The 19,216-nt window shown below is 39.4% G+C and overlaps 3 protein-coding genes across 5 annotated transcripts; 2 read left to right on the top strand and 1 right to left on the bottom strand.

Annotated features, from left to right (window-relative positions):
* Positions 1–4: 4 nt before the first annotated feature.
* Bou (glycosylphosphatidylinositol anchored membrane protein boudin) lies at positions 5–2,818 on the top strand. Its single transcript, XM_076383097.1, has 4 exons — positions 5–251; positions 726–881; positions 1,449–1,595; positions 1,982–2,818. Exons 1-4 carry the CDS (start codon positions 185–187, stop codon positions 2,188–2,190), a joined length of 579 nt encoding a protein of 192 aa, XP_076239212.1. The 5' UTR covers positions 5–184; the 3' UTR covers positions 2,191–2,818.
* Positions 2,809–14,082, bottom strand: LOC143182214 (coronin-2B). Of its 2 annotated transcripts, XM_076383091.1 has the most exons (10): positions 11,995–12,212; positions 10,768–10,980; positions 7,709–7,906; positions 7,312–7,428; positions 6,754–7,068; positions 6,437–6,661; positions 6,168–6,377; positions 5,901–6,018; positions 5,604–5,833; positions 2,809–5,426 (listed from the first exon to the last, which is right to left on the bottom strand). In XM_076383091.1, the coding sequence occupies exons 2-10, from the start codon at positions 10,783–10,785 to the stop codon at positions 5,232–5,234; spliced, it is 1,626 nt and encodes a 541-aa protein (XP_076239206.1). In that variant the 5' UTR covers positions 10,786–10,980; positions 11,995–12,212; the 3' UTR covers positions 2,809–5,231. The 2 variants fall into 2 exon arrangements, with proteins under 2 accessions (XP_076239206.1, XP_076239205.1); XM_076383090.1 differs by lacking the exons at positions 10,768–10,980; positions 11,995–12,212 and adding an exon at positions 13,819–14,082.
* A 434-nt stretch (positions 14,083–14,516) lies between these two features.
* Positions 14,517–17,382, top strand: Uba3 (Ubiquitin-like activating enzyme 3). 2 transcript variants are annotated; one of them, XM_076383093.1, is made up of 5 exons: positions 14,517–15,456; positions 15,548–15,806; positions 15,875–16,235; positions 16,316–16,645; positions 16,721–17,382. In XM_076383093.1, the coding sequence occupies exons 2-5, from the start codon at positions 15,556–15,558 to the stop codon at positions 17,102–17,104; spliced, it is 1,326 nt and encodes a 441-aa protein (XP_076239208.1). In that variant the 5' UTR covers positions 14,517–15,456; positions 15,548–15,555; the 3' UTR covers positions 17,105–17,382. The 2 variants fall into 2 exon arrangements, with proteins under 2 accessions (XP_076239208.1, XP_076239209.1); XM_076383094.1 differs by lacking the exon at positions 14,517–15,456 and having other exon boundaries at positions 15,533–15,806.
* Positions 17,383–19,216: the final 1,834 nt, after the last annotated feature.

Below are 19,216 nucleotides of genomic sequence, written 5' to 3'. Positions count from 1 at the left end.
TCTTCTACCTGCTCAGTCGCTTCGCGTCGCCGTGACTTTCACTTCGTTAGACGCGTAATCGGGTAGAGGTTATCACGGTATGGTGTAATTGTTTAAAAAAGTGTTTCAAACGTGTGCGGAGATCGTGTTTTACCCCTGATAGAAGCATTTCGTTGGCAGCCTGTAACGAGAAGCACTTTTCAAAATGGACACCAACTGCTGCATTAAAAACTACGCACTTTTCGCGGCATTCCTCCTTTTCATCGAAACTGGTAAGGTTAATGCACGTAACTATTAAACGACATGAACACATCGTGGCGTCCTTTGGGCGGGGCATTTGTAATTCGTCAGTATTCTTTAATCGAATGAATAACGAAATTTAAATGTGAAACACGAATCTTAAATCAGACTATCATAGAGATTCTATTTTAATTATCGAGTAGAAGCGTCCATCGAGTCTGTCAATCTTTACATTTGCACGAAAAAGATTCTGAAATTTTCACATTTTGGCGGGTTAACTTTAAGTTAGAAAACAGATCTACAATTTTTTTCTAAATCAGCATAGATATTTTAGGAATTGAAGATTTCATTTTTGTGAAGATTAGATGCTTCCTAAATCTCTTTAAAAGCAATCAATTCTCTAGATCAGTGAATCAATAAAGCAAATAAAAAATGACGCGATAAAAAACTAAAAGTGCATGGGAAATCATAGGAATTCCCTTTTTTGACATGATGTCTTCATTTAGCCCACAGTTTAAGATGCTATCAATGCGTGAGTACGAACAACTCACACCCGTTCCAATGCAACGAATTTCTCTCGAGTGACATCGATATCGAACCACAGTCTTGCGATGCTGTGTTCGGGGCACAATACTGCGTGAAGCATACGGGCCGATTTGAGGGTAAAAACAATATCGGCAGATCAAATTTCATATTGAGGGATTGGTGAATCGATTGGGGAAATTTAACACCTCGAAATGAAAACTAACCTGGGCTCATACGATCATGTTTTACGCATCGATTCATATTCGAACGTGGGGTCGCTTAATGCACGTTGAGTCGTCCATCATAACACGCCATAAATCATGTAATACATCATCCAATGGTTGGTTTTGGCGGTCTAATTTGAAACGACAACCAAGCAGTTGTAAACACATAAAATTGGAATTTACAAAATATTCTTTTGTGAATATTATTGGAGAGATCCCTAGGCACATTTTATTATCTTCTAGGGTTCTTTGTGGATCAGATGGGTTTAGTTTATCTGCCTCAAGGATCGAACCAGATGTTCGGTACCTCTTTTTTTTTACAACCTCTGTGTTGTGGGCGTGAAGTGTACAACTGCTGGGCTGTCGTTAGATACTAGAAAAATTGTGTTGGGTTAATTTGTGTATGTCAGAAGGTTTGACAAACACATTCCATGCTTGCATTAACAAAAGTCTTAATTGATACTTTCCTACTTGATCAAGCGACTAGCCTGGATTGCTACCAATGTACATCAAAAGACGAATTGAGCTGTGGAGACAGCAAATTGGTTCTAAGTACTTTAAAACCAGCGAATTGCAATCACGTTTACGATGCTCGTTATTGCATCCAATCAGTCGGAAGATATGGAGGTTTTTATATTTCAATCTAAACCTTTTTGATGTTTTGTGTGATTCAAAGCTTCTTCAATTTTTTATGTCACGAGTTTTGTATTCTTCACATATTGAGTTGCTGATTAATTTAATCGATAAAGTAGTAGTCTAATTAATTGATTGAAAATTCGAACCGTCGTTGATAGCTCGAGCACAAATCAAGCAATCCAAATGGTTGATCCTTTTTCACCACAAAAGTGAAGAAAATTTATTTCGAACTCAGTTGCATGTTCCTTATTCCTCACGCTACATTTCTCACCTTCACACAATTGCATGGTCGTCACCTTGGCTTCTTGTGTGTGGCAATAGTGTTTAAATAAGTGTATGAAGAACAAAGAACATTTCTCCTGTGTATGTTATAATAGGTGGGATAGGGACCAAACGATTCTGTTCGGCTCTGGACCTGGGCAATTACTGCGATTACGTTAACCAACAGGGGGACAAGTTAACGTATCGAACCTGCATCTTCACTTGCACTGGAGATGGATGCAATCCAGGGACCACTGTCAGACCAACCACGTGGATGATACCGATTGGGCTGTTGGTAGCTTATAGATTGCTACTTCAGAGATAGACACTGAAGAAATGTGCATTATTTGCACAAAAAAAACGAAGACCCTCAACTGATAGAAAAGAGATATGCAATTTGAAAAAATGGCAATTTTGATTTTAAGAAATGCTGATTCCATCAATTGATGGTCGTCAAAAAGTGATCTACGAATCCGTCCATTTAAAAAACAGATTTTATATACATTTTTTACAATCACAATTTTTATCATGTTTTTCGGGCGTATGATATGGACTCGATTAATTTTTTAAGATTTGGTGTGTCTTCTCTTTAATAAAACGTTACCATATAGATATCAAATGAATGATTTTAAGATCTGATTTGTATAGAACAAGTTAGCTTCTGAATATAGAACTTAATGTCGAATTTTAGTTAATTAATGCGTGAGTGTGTGCGTATACAACTGTTAGTGTCCTGTATTTGTATAGAATTATTTTTTTATGTTGACGTTTACATAATTTTGTACAGAGCATTCCTTTACACGCCACATATTTTAAGTAATTAAGCCATGTTTTCATACGTGAAACGTGTAGCGTATAGTATACTCGAAGGCGCAATTAATTATGTAGAAAAATGCAAAGTCGCTTGTACCTTCTATGTGGGCCATAAAAAAGATCAAGAAAATCAGATCAAATGCTTTATTCTTTATTCATGAACAAGAGATCTCCCCATTCGTCTGATCACAGACGCGTATCATCTCCTTTGCGTATAAATATAATATGATAGCCGATCAACTGCTGATAACAAACTATTCCACGACGATCTGTAAGGTACTTGCACGGTTAACGCTCTTTGGTAATATTCATTTATACAGCGAACATGATATATAGAACAGCACTCTTTGATACAACATACACGTATGTAAATGGTAAAGCAAGATTAATAGTTGAACGCGAAGTTTAATAGGGTAAATTGGATCTCTTGGAAAGCAATCGCGATGGAAATCTGCCCTGAAATTGCATTCTTAAGCTTTATAATACGAATACAGTTTAGTTAAAAGTGTGACAAACAAACATACGTACACTGATATCAATAATACATTATGATAAGTGTCTAACACAACACGAATCTACTTTGCAACGACCACAACGCAGTTGTTCGTTAAACCTTTGGGTTCTGAATAGAATTTTACAATTGTCAGCATTGAATTTCAGCACCGAAAGGGTTAACAGCTGGTATGTTAAGCGCTGAAGGAAACACAGAGTGAAAAATGTATATCGATAAAATTTTATAAATTAGAGCGAAGCATTCTTTGCATAGACAAACTGCGAAATTCTTTAGTCAAGGTATTATATTTGTCGATCGAATATTACAACTATAATATCGTATGAAAAATACATGTATATGTACTTATAAACAGTGTATAAACCGTTACTCAATTCGATCACTATCAAGCGATAATAGAATTTCTCGTGACTAACAATTTCTCCGCTTGTTGGTCCTAAATAGTGTATATAATTTGACACTCGCAAATATCGGCATTATTTTTAGAACAATTCATATAAGTAGAATCGAATGATAGTAGCGTCACTCTCTGTTTTCAATTATTCTTCATATTGCACAGTGTTCATCCATTGACACTGTCCATATACGATATTGCACTCTATAAATCTATGGTATAAAAGAAATATATCAGCCTAATGTTCGAAACTAATCGTAGTCTAGAATAAATATCGTCACTGCCATATGATTCGCTTAAAGAAAGTTATATTGCCATTCGCTCGATGGCAGTAGATATGGCAGTGATGAACACGCTTGACAATAAGATAGTTAATCAGTTAATTGCTACATCTTACAAGTACAGAACGTGAAACGTACACGAAATATAAAATGTTACAATTATTTTCAAATTAAGTGTTACATAAATTAATTTTTACAGCCATCGACGACATTATTATTAATATTACTGACTATCAGAATTAAAATTAATCGATATAGAATAATAAATAAGATTGCCTGTATTGTAGAAAAGAGACAAAAAAAGGAAAAGGGAAATTGAGCCAAAGAAATGCATTGAAAATCATTGCATTCCACGATAATGCAATTTCGTTTCCAGAATACTTATTGTTACGCGAATTTCCTACTTGTTTATTAGTAGTTCTTATATCTTGTGCTTGCTCCACATTTTCGAATTTATTGCATCTTGATATCCTCTCCGACAACTTCTAAACATCTGCATTTATCTATCACTCTATATACGACATTTCTATATAGAACGAGTTGCACACGTGCATTCGCACAAGACAGGTACGATTCTTCGTCTACTGAACATTTAATACTTCGTCGAAGTCTTGCGTCCATGTAGCACTTTAATCTTTCTTCTTTGAATGTACAGAGAATTCCAAAATTAAAAATACACAATCAAGTAATCAATAGAACTTACGAAGAGAATTAATTTCAGAATCCTATAGAAAATATTTTACTAATATAAAAATTAGTTTTGTGGATATACAAGAATTACAAAACAGTGTACCAAAAGTGCAATCACAATTTGAAGAAAGTATCAAAGTTCTATGCAGATGAAGACTTCGTTCAAGTGAAGGCATTAGTGTTAAAATCACAATCGCTTGTTTATTCATTTTCCACTGTCTCTACGTAGAACGATTCCCAAATTGACTAAATTATTGTTGCTCCATTGCTCACAAAATTGTATATAGATATAAAGGTAGCAAAAAGACGAAAATAGAAGAGTCGAGAAAATTACTGTAAACTGCGCTACGTGTCAGTATAATCATGAATTTCGTCCATAAATTTCTCGCACGTTTTCATTGAAATCCTACATACAGGCTGATTCAAAACCATAAATCATTCTCCAACCATATTTACCAGCATCTCCCACCTTCTGCTCAGTCGACCCCCAATTTGAAATCAGCCTGTACAACACACTTCTGTTTCGTGCAAAATCGTCTGAAAGCTTAGACACTGTTGACCAACGATCCATACGCGTTACTTGTTCATTTAAGTACCATATATCTCTCGTACAACTAGCAACGAAGCTACAAGTAAAATTTTCCAAAGCGAGCAAGTTGAGGACTCCTCAAAAAGCTTTACTGTCGTTGAAGCTTGCGTAATTGCTCCTCCAGCTCTTTGACACGTAGTTGGCTATTAGCAAGCTGCCGTCGAACCAGTCTCAATTCGTCCGTCTGACGAGCGAACGCCAGTCTTAGCTCAGCCTCGTTATTTGGAATATCCACGGTCTCGAGAACCTTGTTGTCATTCAAAGGCGCAGAGATAATGTTCTTCTGCAAGTCAAACGAATGTAAAAATAATCGTGCATTCATTAGCAAGTGGCTAACACTGGTCAAAGTTTCGAGGGTGACCTGGAGAAAAATTATTCAGTTCTGGAAATGATAAAATATATCCTCGAAGCTCTTGCCCAGCGCTAGCAACAAAAATAGTAAAAAGAACACTAGTTCTACCTGCAGCACAGCTGTCCCGAATTTTTGCTGCAACTGCTGGAACTTAGTGCTCTGGTTGCTAGACGTTTTCTGACTTTTCTCTGACATATCGTGCAGCTCTATGGGCCTGTAATCGGGTACAGTCTCCGTGGACAAGAACGCGAATTTCTTCTTGTTATTCAGGTCGGTGCTAGGTGGACGCTGAGGTGGCTTGTAAATCACCCGCGGTTTGTGCGTGGTAATGCTGCCACCTGTTAACATTTAAACGACGAAATTATTATAGAGGAAACGCGAGATCGAAAAGTTCAATGGTCCTACCGGTTTTCAGGGAAATCAAAATCGGCGCGCTGTTCATGCCGCTGATCCAATCCCTGGCCGATAGAGCGGGACAGGTGCCCACAGTGTCAGGGTACAGGTCCTCTTGAAATTGATCACTCTGAAAAGTGAAAGTTCTCAATTAGCTGCGAGTAAAAGTGAACTGAATTAGCCCCTTACTTTGCGACCTGTTTCCATCGCGACTCTTAATCAACTTTGAGGTACTATTTTTTCCTCCGAAGTTGACACAAGGAAATGTGTTAAAGCTACCTTGCGTGGAACTATCATAGATATCGGCTCGCACATTCCTCTGGTCGCGTGCAGCTTGTAAAATCTGAACACCTCGCAAATGGAGGTGTTGACGCCTCGCTTTGGCATCACGCCCAACCCCCTCTGCGGATTTCCGGAGATGAATTGGCTGAGGTAGTGCATCCAGGGAGCCTCGTTTACTACCTCGTAATATCGAATATTGCCATCGCCCTGGAAGAAACGGCACAGCTCAGAAAGCAAATCCCAGAAAATTTGCCAATAGAAATTACCTTCCCAGCCAGATACACCATATTCGTATCGTTATCGTAATACGGGAAAACGACTCCACTGGAGGAATCGATAGTCTCGCAGGTCAATGGAGCTGTCAAGTCATGCTGGCTCCAAATGGCATACTGCCTATCAGAGTGCCTGCTGAAGCCTGTCGTCAGGAGACGACCAGACCCACCGAGGAACACTACTTTGCTGGCTTTTGTTCCTGCGTGGCAAACCCCTTCCTAAGTAACAAAGAATGTAATTGAAGGGTGGTTGGAATGAAAAAGGAATTCCACGTAGCGAGATTAGATTAATCGAATGAATGGACACGTACCGAAACGACGATGCCAGACCTTGGCTCGAAGACTCGCAGCTTTTTGTCCTTGCACGTTGTCGCCAGCAAGCTGCCATCGCGATTCAGAGATATGCTATAGATCACGTCGGGATGCCTATCGATCACGCTAACCGCCTCGCCCCTATTTATATCCCACACGATAACGAGGTGGTCGAAGCCAGCGCTGAAGAGGACGTTCTCGGCCACGGGGTGCCATTCGATGTAGGCGACGCGACGCTTGTGTCCCTGCAGCTCTAGCAGCCATTCTGTCAGGTTTCGGGAGAGCCCTCCGTCAGGGATGTGCCACAGTTTTATCTGGGATACATGAATGATAAGAAAATTACTGAGAGTTAGGGGGGAAGAAAGAACTGCTCAAAATAATTGGGGATTTTTCTACAGAAAACTATTTTCAAAAAGAAAACATAGAATAGCGGAAAGAGTAGTAGAAAAAGAAGAAGAAATATTTCAATGTGGGGTTATCAGAGAGCCTGTTGAAAAATGGAATCATTGGAGCAGGTCTAATTATTCCCAGCAATGTGTATACAAGACCGATCGTACAGTGCAGTCATCGGAGCAGGAAGCGATGATGTTATCATTGAAAGGGTTCCACTTGATATCCAGAACTGGGCCAGTGTGTCCAGTGACTCTGCTGGCGTTGAAGTCCAGTCGTCCAGTCTGGAACAGCGAGGCATCGTTAAACAGCTGAACTCGATCCCCTCGCAAACACCAAAAGCTCTCCTATCTCGACTGAAGCGTTTCTAAGTAAGCGTATCCCATGAAGGATGAGTGGTAGAATAACACGATAACGCGTTATTTGCGTCGATGTATAATTCAATAGCCAGCTTTACGATAAACCTCGTCGCGTTGATAAGCTATCGGCTAAGGTTGGATCGTGCAGAGTCGGGGACGCGCGTAATAATAGCGAATCGATAATTCGATTAGCTAGATAACTCACACGATCGAGAGGCAGCACCAAGAATGCACCACCACCCGCGACCTCCGTCACCACCGCCAGGAACTTCGGATTCACCGCGCAGAACTGCGAATCGTGGGCGTTCTTCGTGATCTTGATGTTCTCGTAGCATTTCTCCCTCTTGGCTGGCACACCGTACACGTGGCGAAACTTGCTGCTTCGAACCCCGCGAAACCAGGACTGCAAAAGCGCAATCGTCATGATTATAGATTAACCTTTCCGTAAGAGTTCTGCCGCGTCTGCAGTTCACGCTAGCCTAAGCTTTCGATGCCTGCCAAAGGACTCAAACGTGTTGGCGTTGCTGAGGACTCTGGCAAGGTGTCAATCTTTGAACAATTTTGGAATCCTTTGAAAAGGGAGACGCAAGATGTAGCTGAGGAAGCTTTGGAAAGATGGAGGAACTTGAGAGCTCCAGGATTTTCAGTTTACTCTTAGGTAAACAAGTGGGTGGTTATCGGGAGATAGAGTGAAGGGGTTAAGGAAGATCTAGAGCACTGTGTCACAATAATTGCTACGTAATTTAATTAATATTTTAGTCTCATCGGAGATGTGAATATCAGCGAACCCCAGCAGAACTCTGTTTCTCTGAATAATCCCAAGTTATAGTAAACGTAATTAAAAACTTAGAATGAGGGAGTATTCACTAGAACCCTCGATTCGCGAGAATTCATTAACATCATTGTTAATACATGTTGAGACTCTCTCCGCGTTCAGAGACCGTGAAGAAGAAAGTCGAAGAGCGAAGACACCGAAAGCGTTGGCGAGTCGACACTTGTCAAAATTTGCGTCAGTGGTCTCTAACAAACGATCTCTCGCCGCGGCTACGTCTGAGTCACCGCAACGAAAGGTGCGCATAATGCTCATGTGAAATCTTTAGAGTTAGTCGCCCGTGATCCGTGTTTGCCGCCGCGGTGCAGCGCGGTGTAGCGCGGCGAGACAGATCAAATTATGCGACTTTTTCTCGCAATAAACGAATAAGATACTCGACGGTTCGGTCCTTCGTTCCAGCGCCTGGTGTTTCATGAAATTACTGTGGTCTCCAGAAACGAGTCGCTTAACGGTACGTTTCTGCATCGTTTTTTTCTTTTTCACCGTGCACATCTCCAAATGGAACGATGACGGTACTTTGATTAGGGGTGAGAGCAAATGTAGACTTTAGAAAGATGGTTTATTTTAATCTGATTGCAAGTATGAACTCTTTTTCCTTGATTCGAGAGGAGAAACTGAGTGATCTAATAAAAATCTCAGAGAATGAGAGCAATTGTCTAAGAACAATCGACTGTACGATTATCTTGGATCATTTTGCGTAATCCTTCTGTACAATGACTCACAAATTTGCACGATACTTTAACACGATTATAAGGATTACCGTGATATCTGCGGTTTCTCTTAATTTCTTGAACATTTGTTTAGACTGACTGAGTCATAGCTTTCTTTAGAGTGCTTCGATATATTTTAGAATTATTGGATTTAAATAAATCCAGGGAATCGAGGTTCCAGGTTCACTGGGAGCTATTCAAAGTAGGTGTCGATCCTCTTACTATTTTAAGCACTGGTTAGTTCCGCAATTTTCCTTATTTTAATAGAAAATGTGAGTCTATCCGCTCTCTGATAACTATGTTACTCTAATTGTAGTTCGAGCGAAGTTGCGGGTTACTGTATGATTATAGTGTCAGGCAGAGAAGGTTGAGGAAACGTTTAAATGATCCTGACTATGTACAGTTACTGTTTCCGACGGAGATCCAATGATCATTACTATAATTGGGGATCATTCTTGACTGTCGTTACGTTCTCGCCATTCTTCGATCGTTCGCGCGTGATCAGATAATTCAAGCGAATCGATCGTCTTTCATGAGCACCTTCGACGTTGATAATCGCCGTGCTGCTGGCGGCAATTAGGGTCACGAGAATATATATGTATACCTGCAATATTAATTATGATCCTGCCTGCAGTGGAATAACTATTGTTTCCTGAAACGTTGTAGTTTTTTACGAAATTACACAAATTTGCATGCATTAGCAGAATCATGGATCTTTTCATTTGTACATAGATATAATACAATTGGCTCCTTTGGGTGCAGAGGAGCCAGTGAAGCTCGTGTGCACTTAATCATGCAAATGTAAATTGATGTTTTAAGAAGACAAACATGAATATTCACAGAACATTGCGTGGTGCTCGAAAGAAAAGTGTGAAGCATAAAAATTCGAATTCGTTCTGCTGGTTCTTCCACGGCTTTCTCTCGCAACAGTTTCGAGGAGACTACAGTACATGACGAGGACAAAGTGCGCTGTCCATTTGATTTAATCAACAGTTGCAAAAATTGCGCAAACCCTATGTGAATTAGTGGAACAGTGTGAGAATGTTCTCGTTAATTCTGTTCTAATAAATTAAGAGCAACTCTCGGTAAATCATGAATAAGATTTCGAGATAAGAAGACAATAGTCATGGAGATTTAATCAATTTTTTAATCAGTCTTGATAACAACTGCGCTTGAGTATGACAGAGGACTTGCACCATAAAACAAGGCGAAATTTTAATTGTTTGAGCTTTACTTTCCGAGCTACAGCGAATCAAAGAAAGTGGTTGATGCGCCATGCACTAGATGCTTAGAATTATCATTTTGATACAAGTATACTGCTTTATCGCTTCAGGCACTAATCAGTCATAGAATTCTTATCGATGCTGAAAGAGAAATCTTAACACTGGAAACCAATATCAGATTGGGTCACGACTATCATTCCAAATCATAATTTGAAAAATAAGGTCTGAATTATCAATAAATTCTATCAGAATTCTAATACATTCGATAATGCAAGTTCTTCAAGTTCTCTCACTAAAATCTCCACACACTATTATCTTAGCTTTTCCATACATCACTAGGACATCCGAACAGAAGCAAATAAAAAATCTCACACTTATCCAAAAGCACCTTCCTAGCACCTGAAGAACCAAGACGAGCTCTCAGCGTCCTCGCTGAACGTGCATCGAGGTGGATCGAGGACACTCGCAGCTCCAAAACTCGCACACCGAAAGCACTCACCTGTTTATCGTTGGTCATGTCTGATAGCGATCAGCTCAGACGACGAGGCAGCTGGTGTGGATCCCTCAGTAGTGTACGGTGATCGCCAGTGCAGAGAACAGGAACTCGGAAGGTTGGGCAAGCCAGGACCCATGCATGCGAAGAAGAGGAAACAGAACTACCTCGAAAGTCGGAGACGCAGCGACCCGCTGACGGCAGCCTCTTCCCGCCTTACTGGAAGAAACAAAAGGGAACACGGTGCCCGTCTAATTACGAGATCGATCGAGCGAGGCGCGAATTATAGTGGCACCGAGCCGCGCTGTCTCCTATCGCGAACCGTTTCCTTTTTTTCTCTCTTCCTTCGATCTAACTCCCACGAAACGCTCACCCGTGGCCGAGTACCGTTGGGAAACCGAGTTCAACCGGGGACCCATTCGTTTCGAAGCGTGTCGAACAGTTGCAAAAGCGATTTTCAACGCGCAGGTGCTAAAAGATCGAGGGGAAAGCTCTCTTCGACGACAGGAATCGACTCCTCGCCGAGAGACGATGGTTCAAGCCCGATAAGAACCGATCGAGTACGCTAACCACGCGCCAGGAAATAATTTCGCTGCAGTCTGACTATTTTTTAACGTTACACGTGCACTTACGTCACGCCTACGAAACCAATGTCGCCTATGGCCGAGGAGAAGGAAGGATGAGCTAAGGTATGCCGACAAGGTCGGCTCTGTGTTCCTCGGTGAAGGTGGCTCGTTCGAAACGTAGTCTCTTAGTACACACCTCGGACTGAATAAGGAAAAAAGACGTTACTCGATCAGCGCGTGGTTTGTCGATACTTTGGAACCTAGGTCGATAAGACATGGCATTGGGAACGCGCGAATTTGATGAATTCGTTCTTTTATTATCTTCAAGTTCACGTGAAACGCTGTTAATTCCCACCGTCCGGTTTCACTGAGGAAGGCTAACTCGATGGAAGCGTAATTTCTGCTGCCCGCATAGTCTGTGTTAATCGTATTTAGAGAAGAGTACGACCGAGGAACACGCGTGTTAAGGGTGTCTCAAAGATCTGACTTGGATTTCCCGTCTTCTTAAATAAATACATCTGTTCTGTACAGCTCATTCAAAATATCAATGTTCGAAAATTTGTAGACTTCTGCGCTACTAATGCACCTTCAATTAACCAAAAATATCGTCTTCCTTCGCCCAAATAATTTTAATAATTTTCCAAAGATCTCTGAATGTACTTCGTACCGTGAATCGAGGGCTCGCGTGGGAGAGTGACGAAAAGTCGTTGAAACGCGCAGCAAAGAACGCCACTAGGTTTGCACAATCCAGTTCATAGAGAACGAGACCGGGTGAATCCATGAGAGTCACGCAACAGCTTCATCGAGACACTTCTGGAAGGGAAGAAGCACTCTGGTACGAGATACACGGTGTGGAGTTCCAGCCGCGCGCGTTAGATCGCGAAAGTCGCCGAGCTAGCACTGACTTCTGACTACGGCTTTATAGTCGAGCCCGCTTGCCAGCCGAGTATCACGTGGCACGCTTGCTCCCGTGCGTGTTTGATACACAAGCGTGACGTTTTATACAAACGCATGTGTTGTCACTGGCGTAATTTACGTACTTACTCTCCGTGGGACGTCTATGGCGCGAGAGGATTACGTCGGGACACTTGAGCGGCGCAGAATTGCGGCTCTAACGTTCTATCTGGCCATCTGATCTATGCGTGTGCATGCAATTAGCGTGCAGGTATATCAGCGACAGGAGAAGAATTGCTTTTCGATCTGATACACGGTGATTGTTAGTAGGGTGAAACAAACTTGTAGCTTGGGAAAGGATGAACGTGTGGTTTGGTTGAGTTACAGGAGCGGAGGAAAAAGAAAATCTGGTTTTTTGGCGCTTTTGAATAGTCAGAGGTGGAATAAGAGTCGACTGAGATACTGGAGCACTCCGAGTACTCGCTAAGTACCTTGGTTACTGTGTCTACTTGTCGTGTACTTGAAGTGCTCCGGATACTTGTTGAATACTTGAGGAGTTAATTGGAGTACTGGAACCACTGGACATCAAATTTGGAGTACGGATGCTTTACACAGTGTTCTACTTATGAATCGGTGAGCTGAAGAATAGTACAAGTCTATATTAATCACTTTCAAGTAATCTCGAAACTATAGCGTGGACATGTACTATTTTTCAATTAAAAAATTCTTATGCATTGCTTGATTCGAATGACGCCTTTGAAAGCTTTTATATTTTAGTTTTTCTATTCTACACATTGAGTCTACTTAGCATATGAGTTAACGGTTCTCTCAGCAAGGATACAGTTAACGTAGATAGGAATAATCCATTAAGAATATGTTCTTTTATCTCTCAAGTCTGTTCCCGTGAAAAATTGATTTATTATTAACTTAACGAATGCTTCCTTAAAAAGTGGAGCCAGCTCCAGTCCCCTATCGCTCGCGTCAATCAATAGTAATTTCCTTAAATCAAGTTGAACGACAAAGTAGAACGCTTTAAATGCTTCTTGATTCCCAAACAAAGGCTAATGACATACTTTAATGATTACTGTACAAGCCGGTACGCGACAACAATGCCTCTCGATGCTTGCCAGTAATTCGAATCGAATCGAATAGCGATGGTATCGATAGCAGAATCATGTTCGCCATACAGTTTCCAATGAAAGAAGAAAACACATTCAGCGGAACAAATATGACACGGGGGGAGAAAATAAACAAATTTATTCATACTTTACACAACATATATTACAAATGAAACCAACGAATAAACAATTTCTAAAACACACCACTACCAACATACAAGGAAAAAACGATTATCCAGGGCAAAGCGGGAAAAATGAAGAGCTCTTAACAAAAACGAGCCTTATCAATTTCAGTCTTTTTCTAAAAGAGCCTCTCTCTTCCTTAATATTCTTTTTAACAAAATACTTATTACACTACACGCATTGCGTTCTAGATGGGATAGGTTCAATTACATTGTGAATTTCTTTTCTGCCCACGTAAAATCTGACAAGACCCATTTTTGTTACAAACTCTTCAAATATTTCGCTAAAAGTCTTACTTTTCCGCTGGGCTTGTAGCACGCCCTGACGTCTACCATATTGTTCAACAAAGTGTGAGTGTCATCCACGCCATCCAGGCCCAGCTTCTCCGCCAATTCCTCCCTCGTGCGTATCATTTCCCAGCTCGCGATGTTATATCCCATAGAAACTGCGTTTGACCCGCCACGAACACGTCCACCACTTGGCGTCGTTCAGTCTCGCGTTAGCTCCGGCTCCTCGGTCTCCTTGTTCACCGAACTGTTCATCGATAGCACCCAGGTCCCTCTCCCTGGCCCTCTACGTGCCCCAACGTCGAGCCGAGGAATACGTATCGTTGAATCGAGCGATGGAGAATCGCGAGCCACGTGCGAACGCCACCGTTCTACCAACTATTTCGTAACCCACTCACTGAACCCCGCTCGTACGTACACCGCGTATCGATTCGACGTGCGGGCACATGTAAACACGAGAGCACGCCGCCCCGAGCAGTGGCTCTCTCACGATGGATCGAAGCTCGAGCAAAAGCCTCGTGTAACGTGCTTCCGTTACAACCGAGCCTTGTCTTTTTATACCGCGATCCGCGTGAATCGTGTTCCTCGCGCACGCGAGACGTCGAAGAACCGAGTCATTCGCCCGTGGGCAGAAAGCGCGACCTTTTTCGCTCGCCGCTTGTGCGTCGGCTGTCTTTCGTCTCCTCCCTCGGTTTCGCGTGAAGGGGGATGAGCGTATGTATAGGGTGGCCAAAAAGTTGAGAGATGTATGCGAAGTTGTGGGTGTAGACATGCAATGGGAGATGGATTAACTGAGTCGTGATCTTCGGTATTCGGGTTCTTGATTAGTTGCTACTAATGGGGAGGATACAGTGGAAGCTTGGAAAGTTAGATGTTAGTTTAGTGGTAGTTCGAAGGTAATTACAGCATTTAGATTCTTGAATTCACACTGCTTGTATATTTATTATAGAAAATTTGTTACAAAGGGGGCATGTGAGTATTAAAATTAAAGTACATATGACAATAATTTTTGTACAGGAAGAAAATAAATTAAACATGCCTCGAGTTGTAGGTTTGAGCAACTGATTCTTAGTATTCCTAGGATTAAGTATTCCAAGTTCAAATATGAGGTCTAGCCGATTAATCAAGACCTTACCGGAATTAGACTAATAATGTTTGTAGCACTTTGGATCATTTATGATATGACTCATAACTTTCTGTACTGTAGAGTATAGAGCAGTAAGTGCCGACACCGACTTATTTTACGGAATTTTCTTTCTCATGGTCTGCAATACCGACTTGGCAACCACAATTGGTTTCTTCACGCCATCTACTTTTACGAACGGTGAATTTGAGAATCACATGCTACCGAACCACTAAGTCGATAATCTTCCTTAACAAAGAAATAAATTTAAAGCTGAGTACCTAGTACAAGATCTAGTCCAAAGGTTACATCACACTGAAAATTATTCGTCAATATTTTGAAATTATCAGGGCTATTAAAAAACAATTTTTAGAGTCCAAAAATGACCTCTTATCGACTGTTGTTACTTCATATCGACACATCGTCGATTTCCTATCTTCTGTAAAAGCCGCAATTTGGTGTCGCCACTGTAAGCAACGCGGTAAGATGTTCAATCAATGAGAAAACTCCATTATATCGTTAAGGTAGGTTATGATATCAAAATCTAGTGTAGGGAATGTTTGATTAAAGTATTTTATTGTCATAATTCATAGCGTTCTTTGATACATTTTATAGTGATCACGATGATGGGATCCGATTATACTCATAGACGTTGGAGCAATTTACGAAAAATACTGGAAAGATCAGGTCCCTTTTGTAGACCAGACTTCGAACCTTCGTCAGAAACACTGCAATTTCTTCTGGAAAGTTGCAAGATTCTTGTCATCGGAGCTGGAGGTTTAGGATGCGAGTTACTTAAAGATTTAGCTTTGATGGGATTTAGGAACATTCACGTAATCGACATGGATACGATTGAACTGTCCAACCTCAACCGGTACGACAGCAAAATCGTCCTTTTAGGCGGTCTTTTGTAAAGTGTACAATTTTGTTGTAAAATTGCAGGCAATTCCTGTTTCGTTACAAAGATATTGGCTTGGCAAAAGCAGATGTAGCCGCAAAATTCGTCAATTCTAGAATTCCAGGCTGCAACATTGTTCCTCATTCTTGCAAAATACAAGATAAAGATGAAGAATTCTATAGACAGTTTCATATAGTTGTCTGTGGTCTGGATTCTATTGTTGCAAGAAGGTGGATCAATGGCATGTTATTGTCACTTTTGGTCTATGAAAATGGGGAATTAGATAGAAGTAGTGTGATACCAATGATTGATGGTGGCACAGAAGGTTTTAAAGGAAATTTAAGAGTAATATTGCCTGGTCTGACTGCTTGTATAGAATGTACATTAGATTTATATCCTCCTCAGGTGATTGTCTTTCATATATTTTTTACCTCAATGTGTTATAATTTTTGTTATTTTTTTATCTCGTTATTTTTGGGATACAGATCACATACCCATTATGTACAATAGCAAATACTCCACGGTTACCAGAGCATTGTATAGAGTATGTAAAAATCATTCAATGGCCCAAAGAGAATCCATTTGATTGTCCAATAGATGGTGATGACCCTAATCATATAAATTGGATTTATGAAAAATCTAATGAAAGAGCAGCACAATTTGGCATACAAGGCTTGACATATAGATTAGTCCAAGGAGTAGTTAAAAATATTATACCTGCAGTGGCATCCACAAATGCTGTTATTGCTGCAGCCTGTGCAACAGAGGCATTTAAGCTTGCTAGCAGTTGCAGTGCATCACTGAATAACTACATGGTAATTCCCATGACCTAATAACTTGAAAGTAGGTTTTAATGGTACAGTGTGATTGACAAGCTATTTTTTTAAAAGGTACTCAATGATGTAGATGGAATCTATACCTACTCTTATGAGGCAGAGAGAAAGGAGGATTGTGTGGCATGTAGCCAGATTCCAAAGGAAATTGAGATTAACAATCCTAAATTCAAATTAAAGGATTTGATAGAGCTTCTTTGTGAGAGATCTGATTTGCAGATGAAAAGCCCAGGTCTTACAGCATATATTGGTGGTAAAAATAAAACACTCTATATGCAAACAGTACCAAGTATTGAAGAAAAAACTCGTGAAAACTTAACAAAAACTTTAATCGATCTCGGACTAAGAAACGGCAGCGAGATAAATGTTGCTGATATTACTACTCCTAATACAATTGTGTTGAAATTAAAATTTATATATCCTAATTCAGATATCCTCTAGTCATAAAATTTCTTTACTTTGTTCATGAATTTGTGACTACAAATCTCATTGTATATTTACATTATTTATATCATTGTTTGTTGGATCAGAAAGTAATATTAACACAAAAGTTTATCAACGTCGATTTACTATACGATAACTTAAAAATCAAAATATTTTCCATATAGTACGTTTTTAACAAATCTGCAAATAGGTAATTACATGTCGACATTGTTTTAATTATCAATTCATTCTAATTTTGTGTAATAAATTGGTATTGCTATTCTTTTTTCTTTATAGTGTTAATTTTTGTTGTCTACCCTTAAATGTAACAGAAGCAAGTATTAAAACTATATATGTTTATATGACATACCTGTTACATTAACAATAAAGATACGACTGTAAATACGACTTTATACTTTTGATACTCCGTTTTAGGTTGCATCAGAGATCATATATCATAGACAAATTAGTGAGTCAATCCATAAAATTCTATCTTCGTTTGACCGTAATTTTTAATCGAAGATATTTGTATATTCTTAAAAGTAGACAATATCTTACAGATTATGCTTTAGTCCAACTACTTTTAGAGAGAAAAAAGGAGCAATATAATGATTCGTGAAATATGCATGTGTCAAAATCTATACTTGTTAGCTTGTTGTTAATTTTTTTTAGTAACAATTTTATATCACCATATTATGTTTTATGTTAAGTATGACTTTTGTGCACAGTCCTTTTTTGCAAATTATACACACTATTATATTAATTATTAATTTAAACTGTTATTAATAGTTATTTCTGTGTAATCAGAATATCTCTAATCATAACTAATATTCACTGATTTATGTAATATTTCATTAAAAATTGGATAAAAAAAAGTATGAACGAATACATCTCTTCCATATTTAGTAAATACTTTTATTATAAGTATCATACCAAATATAGTGGAAAGATTATTCTTATTTAGTGCAAATGAAGGACAGTGCACGATGACCTAAGACATCTTTTGTTTTACAAGCACACTCGGTAACATTCGACATATGCACAACTTGAGTAGAAAAAATATCTATAACAGATACATTATCTATCCTCCTTATACAAAACTATTATTACATTGTATTAATATTTCATAATTTCCGCTCTTTCTTTTATCTCGGCAAGACGATTATCTTCTCAGAACCTCTTGTTTTTAAATTCTTTTGACGTTTCTTTTTACTCGAATGCGAATAACTCGAGGTGCACCTGTAATTAGTTCTGACAGCTTTTAGTCTAAAATACGCAATAAAATTTGCGCAGAGCCAAACTGAGTGAATCAATGTATTTTTTTGCGGTTGGGAAACTTTTACAACGAAATACTCCGAGGATTATTGGCATTTCATTGTTTTATACGGAATCCAATGATTAAACATTCATTCCAATTATACAATTTAAAAGTTAATATTCTTTTTTTAATCATATTAATTTTCATTCACCAGACACAATATGCAGAAACAGCTAGTGCAAAACTAGCTAGAGTACTGAAGTGAATCGTGTCACATTTGGCAGTGCATTCAAAGATTGCGGTGATTCTATTAGAATAGTTTTTCTTTCAATGTAACTAAATTTCAGGTAAATGTCATTCAACACAGTGAACTTTTTTGTTGTGATACAATAATGTTTACAAAATCAAAATTGTACTTTATTCTTGTTCGTTTCATGAAAGAAATGCAACACGAATGCACGTGCGATTCACTTTCTGGGTCGGTCAAACCGTAATTCGCACAACACAATCATGTTCTCCGACCGTAAGTTGTGAAACTAATTCACATACTTAAAAATGTAATACATCTGCAAAACGTTTTATGAATGATCATCGTTCAATATGTAATAATACCATAAGTCCATTAAAAAGGTACGCCGATACAAAAACCTAAGAGTCAGTAAGTGGCGGGCATAATATGTCATTAAGGTCCAATTCATTCAGGGCAGAACTCGACACTTTTTTAACTGATACGCATATAAATGTGAGTAATAGACAAACGGCAATGATTTAGAATATTGTATCGATAGAGCAATATGAAAAATCACACTTCGTGGATGAGCCCTTCCAATAAAGGAATGAGTGTTAGAGTACAGTGAAGTTGAAAAGTGTCT

Source organism: Calliopsis andreniformis, chromosome 8 (assembly GCF_051401765.1).
Source record: "Calliopsis andreniformis isolate RMS-2024a chromosome 8, iyCalAndr_principal, whole genome shotgun sequence".
NCBI lineage: Eukaryota > Metazoa > Arthropoda > Insecta > Hymenoptera > Andrenidae > Calliopsis > Calliopsis andreniformis.
This window is presented reverse-complemented; position numbering and strand designations above follow the sequence as displayed.